At 40.9% G+C, this 23,307-nt stretch overlaps 1 protein-coding gene across 7 annotated transcripts in view; it reads left to right on the top strand.

Moving 5' to 3' along the window:
- Odf2l (outer dense fiber of sperm tails 2 like) overlaps positions 1-8,581 on the top strand; it is a 41,672-nt gene extending 33,091 nt beyond the window's left edge. For 4 of the 7 annotated variants that reach the window (XM_045138685.1, XM_045138688.1, XM_045138687.1 and 1 more), the window contains 5 exons: positions 195-698; positions 2,282-2,367; positions 2,451-2,613; positions 5,478-5,603; positions 7,735-8,581. In XM_045138685.1, coding sequence (XP_044994620.1) covers positions 195-698; positions 2,282-2,367; positions 2,451-2,613; positions 5,478-5,603; positions 7,735-7,863 — 1,008 coding nt within the window. In that variant the 3' untranslated portion in view covers positions 7,864-8,581. The remainder of the gene's footprint in view (positions 1-194; positions 699-2,281; positions 2,368-2,450; positions 2,614-5,477; positions 5,604-7,734) is intronic. The other 3 variants (XM_045138690.1, XM_045138689.1, XM_045138686.1) reach the window with 2 other exon arrangements.
- The last annotated feature ends 14,726 nt before the right edge of the window (positions 8,582-23,307 follow it).

Raw genomic sequence — 23,307 nt, 5'->3', positions numbered from 1 at the left:
GGGCTGATCCACTGTTTTGGGTTTATATGTTTTCATTCAACAGAATCTAATACTCATTCTTATTTACTTGTTTAAATGTTATTTTAATCTGTTGTACCTAAAATACTATATAACAAGCATGTCTTTTAATATAGTAAAAATATTCATGTTGAATGTGTGGCCTTGCACTTATTTTCCCACATGCTGTAACTCAGATGAGAGGCCAGATGGAGTTTCAGTTGAAGGAGGTAGAGGAAGTGCGCCATTCCCTGATGTCAGCTGGACAGAGGCCTCCGGAATGTCAGGAGAAAGAGGAAATGTGCCATTCCTTGACATCAACTGGACAGAGGCCTTGGGAATGTCAGGAGAAAGAGGAAATGTGCCATGCCTCGACATCAACTGGACAGAGGCCTTGGGAATGTCAGGAGAAAGATGAAATGTGCCATTCCTCGACATCAACTGGACAGAGGCCTCCGGAATGTCAGGAGAAAGAGGAAGTGTGCCATTCCTCGACATCAACTGGACAGAGGCCTCGGGAATGTCAAGAGATAGAGGAAGTGTGCCATTCCTCGACATCAACTGGACAGAGGCCTCCGGAATGTCAGGAGAAAGAGGAAGTGTGCCATTCCTTGGCATCAACTGCAGGGAGGCCTCAGGAGATAGATTGCGTCCCCCATTCCTTGACGTCAGCTGGACGGAGGCCTTGGGAGTGTCAGAAGGTAGCGGAAGCCTGTTCCCCCTCGATATTAGCTGCATGGAGGCCTCAGGAGTGTCACTTGAAAAAACTGTGCCCCCACTCCTGGACATCAGCTGCAGGGAGGCCTGGGGAGTGTCTGCGGAGTGCAGTGCTGTGAGGAGGAGTGCGCGGGCCGGGAGCCGACCACGCAGCAGCCTTGGGCCCAGGTGTCCCCAGTTGCTCGTCTTGCGAGATGTGTTCAAAGAACGTTGGGAGTCATTTCATCAGCTGAGGGCACTTATGTGGGGTGATTCTTCACCCTATCTGTGTCAGCTGAAAATAGCATTTTCATGCAGATACTATAATGTTTTTTTGCAGGCTACTCTTTCAGTGTTTTATTTTGTTTTTTCAAGGTAGGGTCTCACTCTAGCCCAAACTGACCTGGAATTCACTATGTAGTCTCAGGGTGGCCTCAAACTCGTGGCAGTCGTCCTACCTCTGCATCCCTAGTGCTGGGATTAAAGACATGCGCCACCACGCCTGACTCTCTCTTTTAGTGTTTTATGATGATAAACTGGTAATTAAAATTGCTAATTTAGGTTATTCGTGGAAATCTTTATTTAGACATTGGATGACAGTGTAGTAATGTTATAAGAAAAGAGGAAAAGCTGTGTTTATATGTTTGTTGATGGCAAGGCAAATAGTATAATTTACATATGTATTAATGTACTTTAATTATAATTGTACATCAAGCTTAGTTGGATTATTGTCAGTCTGTTTTCTCAATATATACCAGTCCGTCAGTATAGGTACCACATGTCCTGTTAGTCATTTCCTAGTCACTGCCTAGCTCAGTGCCTACTATGTGGAGAGTCTTGATAGATTTTTTTAGGCTGAATTGTTTTTCTTCAAAGGAGCATATACAAGGGTGATGACATTTTGTTTACTTGCAGGACATTTTAAGAAGAATTCCCTTTTTGCCTTCCAAATAAAATGTGAATTTTCATTTTGAAGTGCATCCTGTTATATGCATGGAGGCGATAGTTTTGGTTAATTTGATTTCTGAAAAGAGATTTTTCTGGAAAAACATCATTATATACATAGTTTAAATTACTAGTTGAACTTAAGAGATATAGTTTTATTATTTAAACTTCTTAAGGTATTTGAATCAGCCTTTGAAGCAGTGGAAGGAATGTTTGTCTTGGCTTGGGCAGGTGTGTCTTTGATTAAAAACCTATAGCTACAACCTCACAGATAGTCAATTATCAATTAGTGTTTTTAAGTGAAGTGTAAAAAAATATTAGAAACCCCAAGTAGCCAATGATACATTAATATTAGTTAACATTTTTAAATTTTAGCTTAATAAATCAGTGTCCTTTTAAAATATTGTTCAGAAATGCTTGCCACCCCCCAAGAAAAATTTTCAAACACAGACAACATAATTTTTTAAAATTCAGCAGGAATTTGGGAACATTTATTTTACAGTATAACATTTTCTGTTGTCATTCTGTGTAGAAGTAATCATAATCATATTTTCTTGTCTCTTAAAGTTATTCTATCAATTAAGATATAGATTTCCTTGGAAGTTGAATATGAGGAAAATAACCAAGCAAACATTTTTCTTAGGTTGAGGGAAATCATATGCTTCTGACCAAGCTATCTCTTGAGGAGGAAAATTATCTAATTCAGTTAAAGTGTGAAAACCTAAAACAGTAAGTATCAAATGGACTAAAAATTGGTACTGCATTTCCCCCTCCACCCTATAACTTTATAACACATACACTCTGCGTAAAAGAAAATTAGACCAGATGGACGCTGAGAACAAGGAACTTGAAAGGAAGCTGGCGGAGCAGGAGGAGTGCCTGAGGCAGAGCAACCTGAAGCTTAAGGAGAAGTCTTCGGAGTACACAGCGCTGGCCAGACAACTGGAAGCTGCCTTAGAAGAGGGAAGACACAAGGTACAGAGGGCCTCTATTTAGAAACTTTCTAGTTTGCCAGAAAGTCGTCTCATGTTGCCAGGCCTACAGTTATTGTTTGTTTCCTGATGACCGGGTAGAGGGAGCCGTTCCGTTTTCATTCTTTACCTAATTCTCCTCTGGAGCAAAACACAGAGCCAGATAAATGTTGATGTGGCAGGAAAAAGGCAAAGACGGTAAGCACTTTGAAGGTGTAGCCCCTGTACACATGTACCCCTCTTATAAAACAGTTGAATATGCAGATAATTAAAAATTGTGGTTCTGAATAGGATCCAGTGAGCTGTAGAGTCCAACTCCTTTTTGACAAATATTTGTTACCTTATGTGAATATGTGCAAGGATGAAGTTCTAGTTCATTGTGGTAGGTCACCGTCCAGCCACCCTAATGCCTCTCTGTCCCGGCGCTTTGCTTGGGAGGTGAAGGTGCAAAGGCCTGGCCTCAGCAGGACCCTCAGTGTAGCAGTGATGTCTCCCACAGGGAGCTGTGGTCATAGGTCAAGGGTGGGCTCGATGACCGCAGAAGAGGTGATTATCTTTATCTTGAGGAGTAATGATCCAGGGAGATCTGAGGAGAGAGTCTGAAAACCTAATCTTGACAAAATGTAAGGTGGGATTTGGGGAGTAACAGGAACTAGATCTGAATGCTGACACATCACGGAGCCAGCTGCTTCTTTATTGATACTCTTAATCAGTAAAATGAAGGTAACGAGCCTCCATAGGATGAGTAAGGCTAGAAAATGATTGTCTCTACTCCGAGGACGCCGCTTCCTCCTAAAATCCAGACCTGTGCATTCTGCTTGTTGTTGGCATCTCCACTTACGTAGACATGTCACATTAACATGTCTTAAACTAAATTCTAATCTTTCCTTCTTACTTTTCTTCTACTCATTGTCTTCTTCAAATTCATTATTGTCAGTTCCATAAAAGTTACAATCTGATATCTTTGAAATGTGACTCTTAGGTCACAAGTGTCACACATGGATTTTTGATATTCTTAAACACTGAGAAAACAGTTTTTTTTCTTTTTAAATTTTTTGTTTATTTTTATTTATTTATTTATTTGAGAGTGACAGAGAAAGAGACAGACAGAGAGAGAGAGAGAGAGAGAGAGAGAGAGAATGGGTGCACCAGGGCACCAGGGCTTCCAGCCACTGCAAACGAACTCCAGACGCGTGCGCCCACTTGTGCATCTGGCTAACGTGGGTCCTGGGGAATTGAGCCCTGAACCGGGGTCCTTAGGCTTCACAGGCAAGTGCTTAAGCGCTTAGCCATCTCTCCAGCCTGAGAAACCAGTTTAAATGGATTGTAGGAGACATAGCATGGAATGCAAGCTAACATAATATGTTGCCAATTGGAGAAATGTACAGATTCCTCAGCCACAGGGACTTTTGGGAATAGAATGTGAGGCAGGTTTACTTGGGTTCAGCCTAAGTGGACTGTGAAAGTGCCATATGCCATCAGGTTTCTTCCCCAAAGTGGTCAGAGGCCCAAGAGGCATGTGTGCTTGCAGTGGAATATAGGGTCATCTGTAATTCTGCCTGTAAGCAAGAGCCGTCTTTGCCTTGCTCACCCACACTGAGGGGCAGTGTCAAGTGCATGGATGTTTGTCCATAGGGCTCCTCCCATTTCCCCTTCCAGCCTTCTATCCTGCTAGCATCCCTCTCTCATAGTTTCTTTTGGTATTTATGCAGAAGAGAGTGTTTCTTTAGAATGACAGAGAACTAAGTCCTTAGTGGTAGGCTACAGGTCAGTCCTTCCCACTAGATTCTTTCTCCTGGGATAACGTCAGCCCCCACTTTCATTTCTGTGGCTCCATCCCAACATTCTCACCAGTGGACTTCCACATCTCCACATCTTTGATGAACAATAGCTAGACTAGACTTACTAAACTAAGCAAGCAGAGAAATCTGAAAGTTCACATTCAGGTTGCATTGGAAGTGAACAAATGAATGCAAGCTCTTCTTGGGTTCATGTCTAGCTGCATCACAGCATGTGCCTCAGTTCTGCCTTCTGTCTATCCCAGTATATCACGGGTATTTAGTGAGAACTTGCCAACTTACTGTGTTCTACCACTCCTCCTGATACTGTGGTGAATATAAAACCTGCTAAACATGACAGTTGGGTGGCTGGGGAGATTGCCTAGTTGGTAAAGTATTTGCCTCACAAGCATGAAGTTCCATGTTTGATCTCTAGTAGCTGTGTGAAGATGTCAGGCATGGTGGTATTATGTACTTATAATCCCAGCTCTGAGGAGGCAAAGACAGGAGGATCCCTGGGCCTCAGCAGATAACCAGTCTAGCGTAATTGGTAAGCTACTGGCCAATGGGAGATGTTGTCTCACAAATAGATGACAGTCTTCCTAAAGATAACACCACACACATGCACATGTGCCCACACACATATAAACATGGATACACATATAAATGAATGCCATACACATAGGCAAAAATACCAATTGAACTTAATAACTTTAAAAATATGCTATTAGGAAAATATCCACACAAGTCATAAAGCAGTAAAAATGTGCACACCTTCTCCATCTCAAGTTAATACTGGAGAGTCTACTGAAAAGATACGTATACTCATTCATATTGTATGTGCTTCTGCCAAGAGGAATATCATTTTCCTCTTTGGGGTACTGGGGTTTGAAGCTAGGGCCTCACACATTTTAGATTAGTGCTTTATGACTGAACTTTATTCCCATCCCAAGATAGAATACTTTTAATCATTTTCTAATTAAATTGTTTCAATCTATGTGGAAAAAAAGAAGTGTAGTATATCAAGGCTTAAAATTTTATGTTAAGGAAAGCACATTTAGTTATTTTATTCTCTTAATAAAAATTACAGGTTTCTGAAGAAATAGAGAAAATATCATCTAGAGAGAGGGCTTTGCAAATTAAAATATTAGATCTGGAAACTGAGCTTAGAAAGAAAAATGAAGAACAAAACCAACTTGTTTGCAAAATGAACAGTGTAAGTATTAGTGTGGCTTCATGTATAATCATAAATCAGCATTTAACATTCATGCTATGTAGTTTAGTTAAATAAAGTACAGACTGAGGTGAATCAAGGCTATTGTACTGCTCTTACTAAAAATAACGAACAATCTAAAATGCAGTGTCGTTATCATGCAAAGCGCCACTCTCCTACCTTTCAGGTAGCACCATCTCATTGCCTGCAAACCTCCCTGGGCGTTTCCCTGCATAGTACCCGTACGTGATAGCTCCTTAATGAAAGTTACAGACAGCATCAGCATATTATCTTTCAGTTCTATTTACTTGAATTTTTCAACCTTTAAAGATAAACGCAGTTTACACAATCTTTATGAGTCAGACTTTTTAATCTGTCTTAAATAACGAATATTTTAGTTTAGAAAGATTAAATTTGGTGTTAGAATTCACCACTGTCAATTTGCATATGAGATAGATGCTTTGAGCCTCTAAGCCAGGAAATAAGAATACCAAATTGGTTGTGTTTAATTAGCCCTCTGATGCTTTTTCATGAATATTCATGAAGCCGTCGGTTGGCATAAGATACTCTTGAAGCTAGCATTAGTCGTGATTAAATTACTTAATAACTCTGCACTTGCCAATGACAGAGAATAATGGCACTTCACTTTTCCAGGAGGTGGACATCATAAAAACTACTTTGTTCATTCCCAAGTGTCTAAAAGTTCAAAATCTAAATGACTAAAAAGTTTAATTATTTTGACATAAGATTTTATTTTATTGCTTTCAAAAGTTTCGTGAGAATTTAATCAGAATGAAAGATTTATCACTTTTAAATTAACACAGTTGTCTGGCTGTGTAAACTGCTTGAAAGCTCACTCAGTTTCTGATGTAGTAAAACGTGGGCAGCTCTGTGCACTTGAGGCTCCTTCAAGAAAGACAGCTAAGACAGCTGCATGCTGCTGTGGTGCACTTAGCATGTCACCAAAGCCGCGGAAATGAATGGTGGAAGATCAGATGCTAAGATTGATAATCGTTGCTCCAATAAAAATCTAGCTCTAAGATAAACAGAAGTAGCTGGATGAGTTTCTGTGTTCGATGCCTTCCAGAGGACAGATGGTTCAGAAGGCAATTAAGTACTTATTTTGTATACATGCTTCAGCCCAACTCAGTTGTAAACATGCAGAGCCCAACCTCACTGACTTTGACTTCATCCACAGGGAGCTGCCCTCCCTCCAGCCCGGTCATGCTCTGGGCCCATGTGCTCTAGTGGGGGTGGCGTGGGTGCCTGGCTTCAGCAGCCTAACCATGACAGTGTTTCATCTCTATTGCTGTGAAGTCCATTCACACTTGACATTCTGCCCTCTAATCTGAGCATGATGGTGTTCTCTCTCCAAGCTGTCGAGTGGAACTGGTGCTCATCAGAGACCCGCTGTGTGCACTGTGTGACTGCACGTTGCCTCCTGTGTGGTGGGGGCGCAGCTCAGGCTCCGGGGTTCTCTCTCACCCAGCACCTGCTCTGGGGGCCACAGAGGAGCCCGCTGTTCTTTGGGTGCTTGGGTTCTAGCTGGACACTGATGGTATACTAACGCAGTCTGCCTAAGAATTTATATGCAACCGAGAGGTGGAAATCAGTGTGTGGCATTTTACACTTCTTCCTTAAATAATACCTAGTTAAGTAAGAGTTCTTTTTCTGTTTAAAAGATTCAAACAAAAAAGTGTTCTCACTGCCAAAGCTAGAATTGTGTCAGTTTTTTAAAGAGCACAGGTCTTAGGAGATAAAACATGAATTTTTAGGCAGGAAAAAAAAAAATGGCCAACACTAGTTATGAACAGGTTTCAAGTGTAATGGAAATTCATTATGACAGTTTTACATAAGATTATCATGTTAATCATGTAACATATGATAATTCAGGGCTAAGTGAATGTGTAGTATAATAAACTATCCATTTGTTTACTACTTATAAAGAAAGGAGAGCTGTAAAACAAGTGAATAATGGACACATCAGATGTGAGGAGTCCTTTAAAAACTTCAAAGAAATTTAAAAGCTCTTTGAAGAGATAATATATTTGATTGTTGTATATGTACATTGTACAATTCCGAGTCTTTCATGGGAGTACCATTGTTGGTAATCTGTTTCTTTCTCTTTATTTAGAAAGCACAGCATCAAGAAATGTGTTTGAAAGAAATACAACATAATCTTGAGAAGTCGGAGAACCAAAATGAGAGTATTAAGAACTATTTACAATTCCTTCAAACTTCTTATGTAACAATGTTTGGATAAATGATTGAATTGATTTTATTTATTGATGATTGTTGCTGTACCTCATGATTTATAAGTAATAGTGTTAAAATTTCCATGTGAAGCGTTTGAAACATAATTTATTGTTTATAACTTTAAGATATGATGAATGTTGGAATTCCTTTTTTGCTGGATAATAATTTAATTCTAGCTTAATTTCTTTGTAAAGTAGTTTTTAGGATATTTTTCTTTGATACACACAGAAGTCAGAATCATTCTTTGTAAACCATCTAAGTAAATTTGTAATAATTTTAGGGCAGTTATAGGCCAAGTACGTGATTTTTAATAATGTATTTAGTTTTTGTATAGTATGGATCTGTATAAATAAAAAGTATCAAAATTTAATTTTAATCATATAATAATATACTTTCTAAAGATACCAAATGTCTCTATATGCTTGACATTGCTTCAGGGGTATGCTGAGTTGCTGTTATCATCTCTATGAGATTTTTAAACTTAAAAAACTAAGTCACAGCAGCTAGTAAGTGATAGCTGATGGTAACAGATGGAAACATGTTGCCGTGCATTGTTTCTTTGTGAATTCATATCCACTTTGTTCATTGGTGTTAGGTATTATTTGGTATTATTACTACAGGCATCCTGAAGCTTCAGTTACCTGAAGGATTAAAAGAAAACTCTTGTCCTACCCTTCCTTTGGCCAACTCGCACAGGATGAATAAAATGAGGACTCACAACAAAAGGCTTTCAGATAAGTTTCTTATTGTTGGGATGAAGTAGAAGGGAGACCAAGTGTCTGTTGCCTGTAGCCTTCCACTTATGTGTCATGCTAGGATCACTGGAAAGAGGACGGAGGCCCACAGGGGTCAAGTGGCTTCTCCTGATAGTGATGCGGGAACTAGTCATTCAAAAGAGCACTCAGTCTTAAAAGGCCACTTAAGCTGTGTGTGGTGGCACAAGCGTTATAATCCCAGCTATTCAGAGGCAGTAGGATCCCAAGTTAAACATCTGCCTGCTCTGCAGAATGAGCTCAAGGCCAGCCTGGTCAATTTAGACCCTTTCTCAAAATAAAGGGGGGAAAAAAAGGGCTGGATATAATAGATGAGCCCTAGATTGAATATGTATAAGGTCTCAGGCTTAATCCTCATACCACAGATAATAATAGCAGCAATTACAGTCATATCACTGACCGAGACCGAGGCAGGTTGCATACTGCCCAGACCTAGCGTAGCCTATAGACAGGACTGTCTCTCCAGGGTGCTTTGACTGTATTCTGATTAGAAATAGGAGTCTGCTGTGCACTCACTGCTTACTCACCCACCTCCAGGGGCACACTTCCTCCTGACCCATCAGCTTCATATTTTGTTTTGTTTTGTTTTGTTTCAAGGATAACATTATACTCATGACCTTCCTGCCTCAGCCATTGCTGGAATTCCAGGTGTACATGAACCACCATACCCAGTTCTTACTTCATAGTATTTTTCTTTCTGTTTTTCTTATGAGGATGGAAAATGGGCTTAAACATAGACTCTTGTAAGTGCTGGATAAGTACTATATCCCTGAGAAATATCTCCTGTCCTATATGCATTTATATCCCTATTTGTTTTTGAGACAAGGTCTTGCTATGCAGCCTGGGGTGACCTTGAACTTCTGATACTCCTCAGTCAATCTCCCTTATGCTGCAGTAATAGTGTATACCACCAAATCCAGTGATGTTTCTCTCATTTGAATATTTGTTTATTTGAGTGTGTGTGTGCGCTTGTGCACACGCACATGCCAGGGTCTCTTGCTGCTGCGAATGCCAGGCACATGCCACTCTTTGCATCTGGCTTTATGTGTGTGCTGAGGAATTGCACTTGGGCTGGCAGCTTATATAAGCAAGCACTCTTTAACCACTGAGACAGCTTCTCAGCCATGTGTTTTTTTTTTCAGCAAGAAAATATGGAATGTCAGGAACTGTATTATTATTATTTTTGCTTAACAATTGCTGCCAGATGCAGTGCTACCCTTTTGTTTTCATCTTGATCCTTGTACTAAGAAACAGACTTGATTTTTGAGGTGCTTTCTTCATTCTCCAAAGGCAGAGGAAGTCTCAGGAAGTGCCTCCAAGGAGTTTTTCATTACACTGTGAGCTGCATACAGATCAAGGACCAACCTGACTTCATCCTATTTGTATCTCGGTTCCTATGCAGTGCCCTTGGTCTGGGTGCTCAGTTGATGTCATGGTAGATGGGACGGGTGCCGAAGGAGCTAGATACTCATGGTCTTGGTTTAGACAGGGAAGCACAGCGCCACAGAGGGATCTCAGGTTCGTTCGTAGTTGGCACCTGAACTCAAGTCTCCTGACTGAAAATGAGCGCTCCATATGAAGCGCAGTTTCCAGTCGCTGCAGCTGGACAGCAGCAGTTTGCTACTGTCCTGTTGTAGGTGTGAGCGTGGACTCGCTCACTTCCCAGGAAAACAGGAATTTAGAGGTGAAGTGACTTGTCCCTAGTCACACAGGAAGTGTGAGACATGCAGCCCCATACCTAGGATCTGTGATCATTCTTTGTTCACATCCAGCCCATAAGCAAGCAAATGGTTCCTTTCAGCAGTGGTTACGCTCACCTATGAATGGCTTCCCTCCTGCCCACTTTTAACTTTGTATGTTCATCAAAGCAATTTGCGTCTTTGCCATTCAAACAGTGGCATTTGCGGGGCTCTAGACAGAGTGTGGAAGGAAAAGACAAGCCACAATGTCCCAGTAATACACTACAGCAAGGGCTTTGCCCGGTCCTGGAGGAACGTAGAATAATCTCTGCTTAGTGTTCTCCTGTGAAGCACTGAGCATCAGCACCCACGAGTCCCCAGAGTCAGTGCCCCGGGGCCCTCAGGACTGTTTCTGTCCCCACCTCCATCTCAGCAAGCCTGTCTCCCCATGGTTCTAACAGGTTGGCTGGATTTTCCCTCCTCTCGGTCAACAGTACTCAGCACCTCAACACCTTACTAAGTTGTAAAAGTTTTCATCCTCTTCCCCATTATTCCTTCCTGTGTTACTTTCTTCTGCCTTGATTTGGTCTCCTGGATCTGACCTCTACATAATTTGGCCTTTTTTCATCAGGGGGAAATCTGTCATTGGGTTTCTTATCAGGGTTTTTTCCCCACCTGATTTTTCTGACCACCACTAGTATGTAGTTTTTAAGGGTACTAATTTGTCTTTCTGTTGAAATGTTGGATTTTAAATTAAAAACTCATGATGTGTTTATTTAGTTCCTGAAAGTTTCTTTCCCTTTCTTTCTTTCTTCCTTTCTTTCTTTCTTTCTTTCTTTCTTTCTTTCTTTCTTTCTTTCTTTCTTTCTTTCTTTCTTTCTTTCTTTCCCTCCCTCCCTCCCTCTCTCCCTCTCTCCCTCTCTCTCTTTCTTTCTTTCCCTTTCTCTTTTTTTTTTAGTTACGTAATTCCATTATGTTTTCATTAAAATTCTCTTCTGTCTCTTCCATTGGTTCTACTGCGGTAGGCATCTCATTTCTGTCTGCCGGCCATCTTCTTTCCAAGCCTCATCAGTGAGTTTCAGTTTTCCTGGTCTGCTCATGGCTGTGGTTTCGTCAACGCCTGCTAGCAGCCTGTTGTACCCATCTGTTGCGCAGTGGCGGGCCAAGTGGTGAGTGGTGTGAGGTCCTCCGTTCTCAGGCCTCCGAGACATGCTAGCATCTGCTGAGCTTGGTGAGGAATTCTTTGCCCCCAGACTTTTTTTTCATTTATAATCAGCCTTTCTCAACTACAAAAATTGGGAGCACTTCCCTGAAAAGCCCCTTCTCAAGGTTTTCTAGGGTCAGCAGGTCTGGTGGCAAGCAGCAAGTTTCTCTGGAGCTGAGCCACAAGCTTGGTCAGTGTAGCAACTTAAAGAATGGGTTTGATCTATCCATTGGCTTGTGATTTATTCATATTTTTTAGGTTAAAATAAAAAAATTATGTGTTCAGTATGATTCATTTTTGTAATTATTTCTATTTGTGTATGAGTTCACAGATGTTTAAATGTCTACATAAAAGTGCAGAAACCTATACATCTTGGGAGTGGTGAGAAAATAGACATAACTTTTCCTGTATGTGACCTTATTTTGTCTTACTTGTTACTTTGTGGTCACTTTTTAATTCAGAGGATAGATATGGTAGAGGTTAGAAAATGGGATCGTGGGGTTGATGAGAATTTATGATCCAAAAATGAGAGGGTGCAGGACGATTTTCAGAGGTGAAGTAATATGGGACAAGAACAAGGCGAAGTGAAGCCTTCTTGAGGTGAAGAGGAAGGTCACTGGAGTCCAGCATGGTGAGTCCAAAAGTCTTGGAAGGTAGAGCTGTCCTGGATATGCCAGGATTTGGGCTAAAGTGGAAGAAGTGTCTAGGTTGAGCGTGTTCAGACAGTGGATGACCATGATAGGGAGTGAAGTTTTAAAATTGTATCCAGGTGTCTGTCCTCAGCATGGTCCTCAAGACCTCTGTGCTCTGGACCTGCCCTCCATCCTATTGTTTTGTTTCTCCCTATCCAGTACACCCACTTGCATTTAATTTAGTTTCCTTGTAAGAACCAAGCTCCTCCCTCGCTCTCTTCCTCTCTCTCTTCCTTCTTCCCTCTTTCCCTCCCTCCCTTCCTATTCTCATTTTGGAATCTATCACCATTTTTTTTTTAAGAGAGAGAGCGGGGGGGGGGGGGGGAGAGCGAGACAGAAACAGAAGGAGAGACAGAATTGGCACACCAGGACCTCAGCCTCTGCAATCTAACTCCAGACGCTTTCACCATCTAGTGGGCATGTGCGACCTTGTGCTTGCCTCACCTTTGTGCATCTGGCTAATGCGGGATCTGGAGAGTAGAACATGGGTCTTTAGGCTTCACAGGCAAGCGTCTTAACTGCTAAGCCATCTCTGCAGCCCTTTCCCCCATTTTTGACTTGATTAAATCCTGATCATTCTCTCAGTAGCTTTCTTTTCTTCTCCTTCAAGAGCAGCAGTTACCGATTTTTGTGGTCATTTGCTTCTCTTACTAGGTTTTGACCTGTAGGAGTATTTATAGCCTTGGTCCAACACAGTGTTTGGCACACAGCATACACTAAATGCATCTATATAGGATGGATGAATAGGCACATGGATACCATTGTTCTGAACTTCAAAGTAGAGATGGGATTTGCCTAAGAAAAGTGGGAAAAATATACAGCATGTGGCAGAATGATTAGCTTTACCTCTTGAAGGTGTTGGGGTTGCCTTTCAGGCATTGGTACAAATTCAGGGTTCAGGGGACTTCCTGTATAAATGTACTGGGCTTGACGGTGGGAAGGAGAAATATGGGATCAGTTTTCTCTCAGTGGTTTGCTTCCAATAGCTGAAGAAAAATCTTCCCTCTCTCCCCTTCCTTTTTTTCTTCCTCCTCTCTTCTTCCTTTTCTTCCTCCCCCTTGTCTTCTCTTTCTTTCTTTTCCTCTTCCTCCTTCATTCCTACATCTTCTCCCTCTCTTCCTCTTTTTTTTCTGTTCTAAGAATAAAAGTCCTATGTGTCATAGGCTTTTGTTTTAATACTACTGAATTGGAAAAGATGCTTGAGTCACAAAGGCTACTTATTTTGATTTTTTTGAGGAATTTTCTCTTAAAATTAAACTTAAGATTTGCTTATGACTTTAAAAATTAAGACCTTGGGCTGGAGAGATGGCTTAGTGGTTAAGCGCTTGCCTGTGAAGCCTAAGGACCGTGGTTTGAGGTTCGGTTCCCCAGGTCCCACGTTAGCCAGATGCACAAGGGGGCGCACGCATCTGGAGTTCGTTTGCAGAGGCTGGAAGCCCTGGCGCGCCCATTCTCTCTCTCTCCCTCTATCTGTCTTTCTCTCTGTGTCTGTCGCTCTCAAATAAAAAAAAAAAATTAAGAGCTTATAGGTCCATCAATTTGCATTTCTTGGCTAGAGTTATAATTTAGTTTTATTATGAATTTGTCTCATTTGCAGAGTTTTATTTCAGTCTTTCTGAAAATGTTCCTTTGGTAGTTGACACATTTCAAGAAACAAACATTGTAATTTCAAATGAGCTGACTTGCATAGTCTGCCCAGAGGATTCAAATCACCAGACATCAAGCTTAATACTGACAGTGTATAAAACACTTAAAGACATATGCTTCCTTTTTCTAACCCTGCACACAAAGATCTCTTAGAAATTAATTAAATAGGAATTAAAAAATACATTTATTTAATATTTTTAATTAAAAATTACTTATCTGAGAAAGTGTGTGTGCCAGGGCCTCCAGCTGCTGCAAACAGACTGCAGATGCATGCACCACTTTATGCATCTGGCTTTCCGTGAGTACTTGGGAATTGAACCTGAATCCTTAGGCTTTGCAGCAGGCAGGTGTCTTAACTGCTGAGCCATCTCTCCAACCCTAAACAGGAATTTCTAACAGATAAAAAGATCAAGGTATAAGCCAGGTGTGGTAGCACATGCCTTTAATCTCAACACTCAGGAGGCAGAGGTATATGGATCACTATGAATTCTAGGCCAGCTGAGAGTATATAGTGAATTACAGGCCAGCCTCAGTTAGAGAGAGATCCTACCTCCCCCCCCTCAAAAAAAAAAACAAATCCAAAAATCAAGGTGTAAGAGGAAATAATTTACAGAAGAATTGCCATGGCTATTTCGGCACAGTCAACTTTGGGTGTCCAGGTCTCTATTTCTTCCCTGCCACACTAGCTGATCTGCAAGCTTTTGGGAGATCCGTCCATCTGTCTCTGGCTTCCTTCTCACTACAGGTTCACTGGAATTACAGATGCACTCAGTTTGATATCTAGCTTTACATGGGTTGTGGGGATCCAAACTCAGTTACCTACACTTGCACAGCTGCTGGGCCATTTCTCCAGCTCATCAATAGTGAGTTATTAAAAGCTTCCTCTGATATTATAAATACCATAATGTTTCACATTTAGGGAAAGAAGTATGAGGAAGCAGTCTAAGAAAATTTATGGAAACTCCTATTCAGTACAATGAGGAAGAAAGCCACAAAGTCTTAAGAATTGGAGAGGAGATGTAAATGTCATTATCTACAAGTGACATGTTTAATGTAGAAAATCCAAAATCATTTGTACACTCTTAGGATTGGGAAAATTTATCATTTTATCTATAGGTCAGTGATGTGGTTTGAATATGCAGTGTCCCGTATAGGTTCAGCATCTGTTTGAACACTTGGTCCTCAATTGGTGTGGTGTTCTAGAAGGCTGTGGAACCTTTAGGAGGTGGAGCCTTGCTGGAGGAAGTGTGTCACTTGGAGCTGGCCTTGAGGTTTTATAGCCAAGTCCCACTTCCTGTCCATTGTTTACTTCCTTACTCAAGGACAGTCATTTTCCTGCCACCATGCCTTCCCCACCGTGATGGACTGTGTTCTCTCAAACCTTAAGCCACACTAAAGTCTCCCTTAAATTGCTTCGTATGAGGTTATAGAATAAGGAAAATAATACAGTCAGTATCCAAAAACGTTCACTCTATCACAGGCACAGATGTATAAAAGTAAAATAAATTCTGTTTGATACTAGTGTCAAAAAAATTGAACAGTCCACCTTCTGCTAGCATCATATTAAACACTTAGGACTAGCAATGTATGTGGAAGACAATGTTGAGAAAATTTCTAATCTCAGTAAATAGAAAGGTAAACTATATTCCTGGACTGTAAAGATGTTAATCAACTCTCCCAAATTAAACTACAGATATATAAATTCTACACAGGCTTGATTAAAAGCCAACAATTTGGGATGGTGAGATGGCTTAGTGGCTAAGGTGCTTGCCTGCAAAGCCTAAGGACCAAGGTTCAATTCCCCAGTATCCACATAAGCCAGATGCACAAGGAGGTGAATACATCTGGTGTTTTTGTGCACTGGCTGGAGGTCCTGGCATGCCCATTTCCTCTCTTGACTATTCTCTCTCTCTCTCTCTATTGCAAATAAATAAAGTAAAAACTTTTAAAGCCAACAATTTTATTTTTCAGGTGGACATTACAAACCTAATTCTAAAATTTACATTTAAGTAAAAAAGAGCCAAGAATAGCTAGAGCAGTTTTAAAGAGAGCATAGCTTACAAGATATCAAGATGTAAAGCTATGGTGATAAAGATATAAAGTACTGTTAGTGTAGTTGGGCAAGTAGAACAATGGAACTGAAAGAAACAAATTTTATTCACCTGTTTTACCGTCGCATTTATTTGTCATGTGACAAAGATGGTACTACTACAATGAGAAAGCTGCATTTCTAGGAGACCATGCCAGGTTTGTTAGATGTACTAACAGACAAACTTTACCTCCTAGTTCAAACCACCCACAATCTATGCATGATGAATTGCAGACTATAATATGAAAAGAAAAAAAAAAGAAAGAAAGCTACCGAAGAAAATGTGGGAGAGTATGTTTGTTTTCTCTTGTTTTCAAGATAGGGTCTCACCCTAGCTCAGGCTGACCTGGAATTCACTATGGAGTCTCAAGGTGGCCTTGAACTCACGGTGATCCTTCTACCTCTGCCTCCCAAGTGCTGGGATTAAAGGTGTATGCCACCATGAGAGTATTTTTTAATAGCTTGGTGTGGTGTTTTGATTCAGGTGTCCCCCATAAACTTAGGTGTTCTGAATGCTAGGTTCCCAGCTGATGGATATTTGGGAATTAATGCCTCCTGGATGGAGTGTATTGTTGGGGGCAGGCTTATGGGCTTTATAGCCAGTTTCCCCTTGCCAGTGTTTGGCACACCCTCCTGTTGCTGTGGTCCACCTTATGTTGGCCAGGGGGTGATGTCCACCCTGGCCCCTGCCATCGTAGAGCTTCCCCTCGAGCCTGAAAGCCAAAATAAATCTCTTTTTCCCAGAAGCTGCTCTTGGTTGGGTGATTTCTACCAGCAATGCGAACCAGACTGCAACACTTGGAGTGGGCAAAGATTTCTTAATGGGACACCAAAGCTGCTAAGGGCCCAGATGGATGTGGTGGAACCCTCCTGCGTTCTCAGACCTTGAGAGGCTGAGGCAGGAGGCTAATGAGTTTGAAGCCAGTTTTAGTATGCTTGCATACTGGATTTAATTCCCAGCACCACACAAGAAGTGAAAAATAAGCATATATATATATATATATATATATATATATATATAATGTTTTTTAGAAGATCATGTAGAATTTAATTTTTATTCTGACTCCACTTCCTTATTTTGCTACTTAAAAGAATTTAATACATGTGGATAACCTAATAAATAGATGTATTGAGGAATAAACATTAGCTTTGGGTACCACCTGAACTACTATCTACTAAATATTTTTCAGAAATGAAAAGCTTCTGACATTATTTAAAAAGTATTGGTGAACAAAATATTGAGATTTATGATGTCAGAATTCTTTGTAGCATTCAAAGTATATTTGCATCCCAGTTAAGAGTTAAAACGCAAATTGAGAAATTATGACTTGATCACATCAAAACTGATTTGAATGCTTGATGACAGCATTTAATTGTTCTTACTAGTTGCCAAGCCTTGGCTAAGCTGTGGAGGGCTGTGACAGAAGTGGGTCCTGCCAGCACTTAATAATTCCTTTAGGATAAATGCCCAAGTCGCAAATTGTTCTCACAAATGACATGACTAATTCTGTGTTTCAAGAGCCCTGGTTTGTTTTTTTTTTTTTGTGCCATTTGATACCATTCTTACATACTCTAAATACTAACTATCGACAAGTTCAAGAAAGTATTCACTGAAAATTGATTTATACTACTTCCCATAATATCTCAGAATAGTGCGATTTCCTCACTTCCCTCTCGTCCATTTTATTCTTGTCATAGCATTTTCCTATGCATACTGTAAATCTCAAATACATTATGGACTATTGTGTTGACTTTTACCTTTCAAAGTGACTAAAAATTAAAAGTTCATAATTGTCTCATCGCTGCAATTCCTAGCATTCTAGTTCTAATTTTAGATCTATATTTCCATTTGGTTTCATGTTCTTTATCCCTGAAAATTTTTCTTTAGTAGTTCTTACATGTAAGCTGGAATGATATTCTGTTTTTCTTTCTCTGGAAAATGAATTAGTCTTTCTTTTCAGATATTGTCATTTATCATAAAGTCATGGCTTAAGAGGATTTTTTTTCTCCTGGATTTTGTGGCTTCTACAAGAATTATCATGTAAATCCTGTCTCGGTCCCTCTATGGATGGGTTTTCTAATATAGTTTTCTTTCCATCATACTTTGAACATTATTCTCATATAGTATTAGTTTTCAGCAGTTTTACTAATTATATCAAGGTTTTTCCTTCTCATCATATTAGAAGCTTTCTGAGACTTATGGGGGTTTGGGTCTTTCATTAATTTCAGAAAATATAGCTGTTGTGTTTGCCTATGTTTCCTGCTCTGCTTTTCTTTCGTTCTTTCTTGCACACTTGCCCTATAGGGATATTGTCTTCTCAATTCTCCTCTTCTCCTCTCCATCCCTCAGCTGTAGACTTTCTTTTTTTGAGGGGGCGGGGGAAGATTTCCAGGTAAAGTCTTGCTGTACTGACCTGGAATTCACTATGTAGTCTCAGGATGGCCTCGAACTCATGGCGATCCTCCTACCTCTGCCTCCTGGGTGCTGGGATTAATGTGTGCACTACCACGCCCAGTATGTGTGTGTGTGTGTGTGTGTGTGTGTGTGTGTATACATATATATATATATGTATATATATATATACACACACATATATATATGTATATGTTTTTGCTTTGTTTTTGTATATTTTTTTCTTTTGCTGTAGACTTTTGTTTGCTAGTCAGTGCTAGACTTGTGATAAGGGAAGTGACAGTCTCGTCAGCTCCAGTCTTTAGCTTGTGTCTCACAGATGGGTGTTTCTCAGTGTTCACCTTCTTCCTACCCATGACAACCAGATTCAGTTTTCTGTTTTTGTAGAGGTGGTAGAGTAAGGTGGGAGAGCAATTTTAAGCTCTTCTCTCAGTAGTGGATTTCTGAATAGTAAAGGTATAAAACACTTCCACTATGTTTGGGCTATTCTATATCCTTATTTTTTTTTTTTTTTTTGAGGTAGGGTCTCACTGCAGCTCAGGCTGACCTGGAATTCACTATGTAGTTTCAGGGTGGACTTGAACTCTTGGAAATCCTCCTACCTCTGCCTCCCAAGTGCTGAGATTAAAGGAGTGTGCCAACATGCCCAGCTTCTATGTACATTTTTTATGTTTTATTTTATTTTAGAGAGAGAGCGTGTGTTAGAGAGAAGAGAGATAGAGAATTGGCATGCTAGGGCCTCAGCCACTGCAATATAACTCCATACACTTGTGTCACCTAGTGAGCATATGCAACCTTGTGCTTGCCTCACCTTTGTGTGTCTGGCTTATATTGAATCTGGAGAGTCAAACATGGGTCCTTAGGCTTTGCAGGGAAGCACTTTAACTGCTAAGCCATCTCTCCAGCCCTCTATGTCTGTTTTTCTTATTTTTAAAAATATTTTTTTGTATTGACAACTTCCATAATTATAAACAATACCCATGGTAGTTCACTCCTTCCCCCCACCTTCCCCTTTGAAACTCCACCCTCCATCATATTGCCTCCCCCTCTCAATCAGTCTGTCTTTTATTTTGATGTCATCATCTTTTCCTCATATTATGTCAGTCTTGGTAGGTAGTGTCAGGCACTGTGAGGTCATATATATCCAGGCCATTTTGTGTCTGGAGGAGCACATTGTAAGGAGTCCTACCCTTCCTTTGGCTCTTACATTCTTTCTGCCACCTCCTCCACAATGAACCCTGAGCCTTGGAAGTTGTTATAGAGATATTTCAGTACTGAGCACTCCTCTTTCATATCTTCTCATCACCATGGTACCTTCTGAGTCATCCCAAGGTTGCTGCCATCTGAAAAGAGAAGTTTCTGTAACCAGAAGTGAGAGCAGCATTAATATATGGGTATGAACATTGAGAAGTGCTTACTGGAAGGTTTGGTGAGCATAGTATATACATTTGCCAGACAGCAGCAGACTTTATAACCCGAGGGCTCATGACTACCCCTGTTGTAGGTTTTCAGTATCAGGGATGTATTCCCTCCCACAGAATGAGCTTCCATTCAAAGCCATAACACACATGCCACTATTGCACCCATTGGCTCATTTGGCCTGGTTGGCCAAATATAAGGCTTGCAGTGTCCACTGTTGAGTCCTGTCATTTGTAGCTATGATCCACATATGAGAGAGAACATGTGACATTTGGTTTTCTGGGCCTGGGTTACCTCACTTAGTCTAATCCTTTCCAGATCCATCCATTTTCCTACAAATTTCCATAACTTCATTTTTCTTTACCACTGAGTAGAACTCCATTGTATAAAAGTGCCGCATCTTCCTTATCCATTCATCAGTTGAGGGACATCTAGGCCGGTTCCATTTCCTGGCTATTGTGAATATAGTACATAAATTTTTGATTTATTCTAGTCAATGCCTACAGATTTAGAATTGTAATTTTTTAATTAAAAAACTATTGACATGTATTTATTTAATATACAGTAGAAGAGCTCAAGTAGAATTAATGTGAAAAACAGAAATCAAACTAACAAACAACAACAACAAAGAAAGCATCACAGCTGAAGACACAGATCCTTATACAAAAATCAAGGCGAAGATCAACAGTATAAGAAGAACAGAATGAAAACACAATGATTGCTTGGACAGCTGAGGTCTTCTTGGCTGAAGACCTGCTTTGAGTAGGTTATCTTGCAGGTACTTAATTGTATGTTTGTTTGTTTTTTTTTTTCCCAGAGCTTGGGAGCATGTATGTTCAAAGAACTTTCAATGATTGGTCCTCCTAGCAGGCTCTGGATAGACAGAAAGATGGTCCTGACATCACACAGGGCAGACAGTTTATCCTTCGGGATGTCCAGGCAGATGTGATCCCGGTGACCACGCTGGGGCAGTAGCAGGGCGTGAGGAACTTCACTGTGCGTGTATGGAAAGGGTACCCACTGGGGAGCTCGAGGGAGACGTTAGACCTGAGATCTCGAGCACTGTGCCTGCTGCTCCAGAGATGGCCCCCTACGCATTAGAAAAGGCTACTCGATCTGGGAAAGGCAGAGGTTCCTTTGCTGCCGACATCAAAGTCATCAGCTCCTGCTATAGCTTCCTGTCTCAGGGCCCTGGGTGGCCCATCCTCTGGACTTGCTCTGCTCCTTGAGTGGAAACTCTCACAGTGGCTGGGTTGTGTTATTGGAGGCCATTTGTAGAATTTTGGTATTTTTTTTTTTTAATGGATTGACCTCACTTTCATCACTGCTGAAGTTTAATAATTTTTCTTTAAAATCTTTGTTTCAATGTGAAACATCCTCCATAGGTTTCTGTTAAAAAAGTTTTAGTTTTGGCCAGGCATGGTGGCGCATGCCTTTAATCCCAGCACTCTGGAGGCAGAGGTAAGAGGATCATGGTGAGTTCAAGGCCACCCTGAGACTACATAGTGAATTCCAGGTCATCCTGGGGCTAGAATGAAACCCTACTTTGAAAAACCAAAAAACAAACAAACAAAAAACCCAAGATTTGGTTTCCTGCTTATGTAGTCATTCATTTTGTGACGTTCTGGGATATCTAGGGGGTGAGTTCTAGCTGGAGGAACTAGGTCACAGAGGGATGAATCCTGGCTGCTTCCTGTCTCTCTCTTCTTCCTATTCAACCTGAAGTGAACAGCTTTCTTCTGCCATACTTTCCAACCACCATATATTCTGTCTCAGAGTGCAGAACCAAGTTATCCTAGATTAAGCCCCCTGAAACTGTGAGCCAAAATAAACCTTTTCTCAGGCCGGAGAGATGGCTTAGCAGTTAAGCACTTACCTGTGAAGTCTAAGGACCTCAGTTCAAGGCTCAATTCCCCAGGACCCACCTTAGCCAGATGCACAAGGTAGCACACTCATCTGGAGTTCATCTGCAGTGGCTGGAGGCCATGGTGTACCCATTCTTTTTCTCTGCCTCTTTCTTTGTCTGTCACTCTCAAATAAATAAATTAATCAAAACACCTTTTCTCCTTTAGGTTATGCCAGGAGTTTTGTCACAGCACTACCAAAGTGTAGCTAACACAGAAAATTGTTACCTAAGAAGTGGGGTCATTTCTACTCCCTGAAAAAAAAAAAAATAGTTCAGTGGGGAGGGAGCTGGGAAGCAGGCTACACAAAGTCAAGGTGGCTGTAACATAGCTTGATGGGTGATTCTGGTGGAAGCTGATAGAAATGCAGACAGTAACGATTCCACCCATGAGTCTTCAGATGGGGACAAATGTTCTGTTTGGAATCAGAATAGAGGCCCCTCAGTTTATATTCTGGAAATGAATTTATCTACATGTTGTCCATGTCTTGAGATCTTGAGGCTAAATTTAAAAAGTAATGGACTGCTTTACTAGAGGAAATTTCAAGACATCCTAGCAATCAGGGTTTGTGGGCAGCTTGTAGTCAGCTTTACAATGAGAATTAGAAATACAAATCAGAACAAAAAGTTTTCAAAATCAAGCAATTTGGCCAGAAAAGGAACATTTTGAAAGTTACTGACAAGAAGGGCATGGTAGAAAAGCTGCAAGCCATGAGCAGAGCCAGCCCTGGAGAGGAGCCTGTGGGCTCAACTAGCAAAGCTGACGGGTAGGGATGCCCAAGTCCTTTGGTGCCAAGATGATATCATCACAATTTGTCCCCACTGTGAGACCTGGAGCTATATGGTTAGTGTCTGCCTTGTTGGTCGCGTTTGGTCTTTCTTTGGGCTAATCCTTCTGTGCTGTTTTCCTATTTCTTTTCCTTTTTGGAATGGGATGAAAGGTGTCTTCAGTGCTATTGTATGTTGCATGTACATAACTTCTGTTTGATGGTACAGAGGCTTACAGCTGGAAATTGCCTGGGATAGGATAGCACAGGAGAGTGCTTTCTCAGAAGAGTGACTGCAGAGCATGACCATCTCTTCCCAGCTTCCAGCTCCACCTCCAGTCAGTTCCAGGGCTTCCACCCCTGGCAGGTCTTGTCTTCCTTCCTTGTTGGAGTCTGCATTAAATTATACTTTGTTCCTCTGAGGTTTTCTGCTTAGCTCTTTAGTCCCTTCCTCTGCATAGCTTCAGCGTCTGACAAACAAGTTGAAGGGTAAACCAGCCATGCATTTGATTCTTTCTGTCTCCACGTTTGTCACTCTAGCCATGCGAAAGCTCCAAAGTCTCTGCCAGGGTGCTGAGCCACAGCTGCAGCTACATGCTTGGACCAAGCCAAAATTCTTAGCCTGTGACCTCTCTGGGAAAATGCAGCTGAAAATCCTTAGCTTACTTCAGAAATTGAGTTCCTTTGGTCTTTCTTGCTCCCATGATTATTGCTTTTTTTTTTTTTTTTAAAAAAGACATATTTTATCTGGGTTTTCTTGTTATCATGGAGTGATCAACTGTCCAAGTTTTCTTGGGACTGAGGGATTTCTTGGAATATAGGACTTTCAGTATTAGAACTGCAACAATCATGGGGAAGTCAGGAT

The sequence above is a fragment of the Jaculus jaculus genome, chromosome 19 (genome assembly GCF_020740685.1).
Source record: "Jaculus jaculus isolate mJacJac1 chromosome 19, mJacJac1.mat.Y.cur, whole genome shotgun sequence".
Lineage (NCBI taxonomy): Eukaryota > Metazoa > Chordata > Mammalia > Rodentia > Dipodidae > Jaculus > Jaculus jaculus.
Note: the sequence above shows the minus strand (reverse complement) of the source record. Positions and strands in the feature narration are given on the sequence as shown.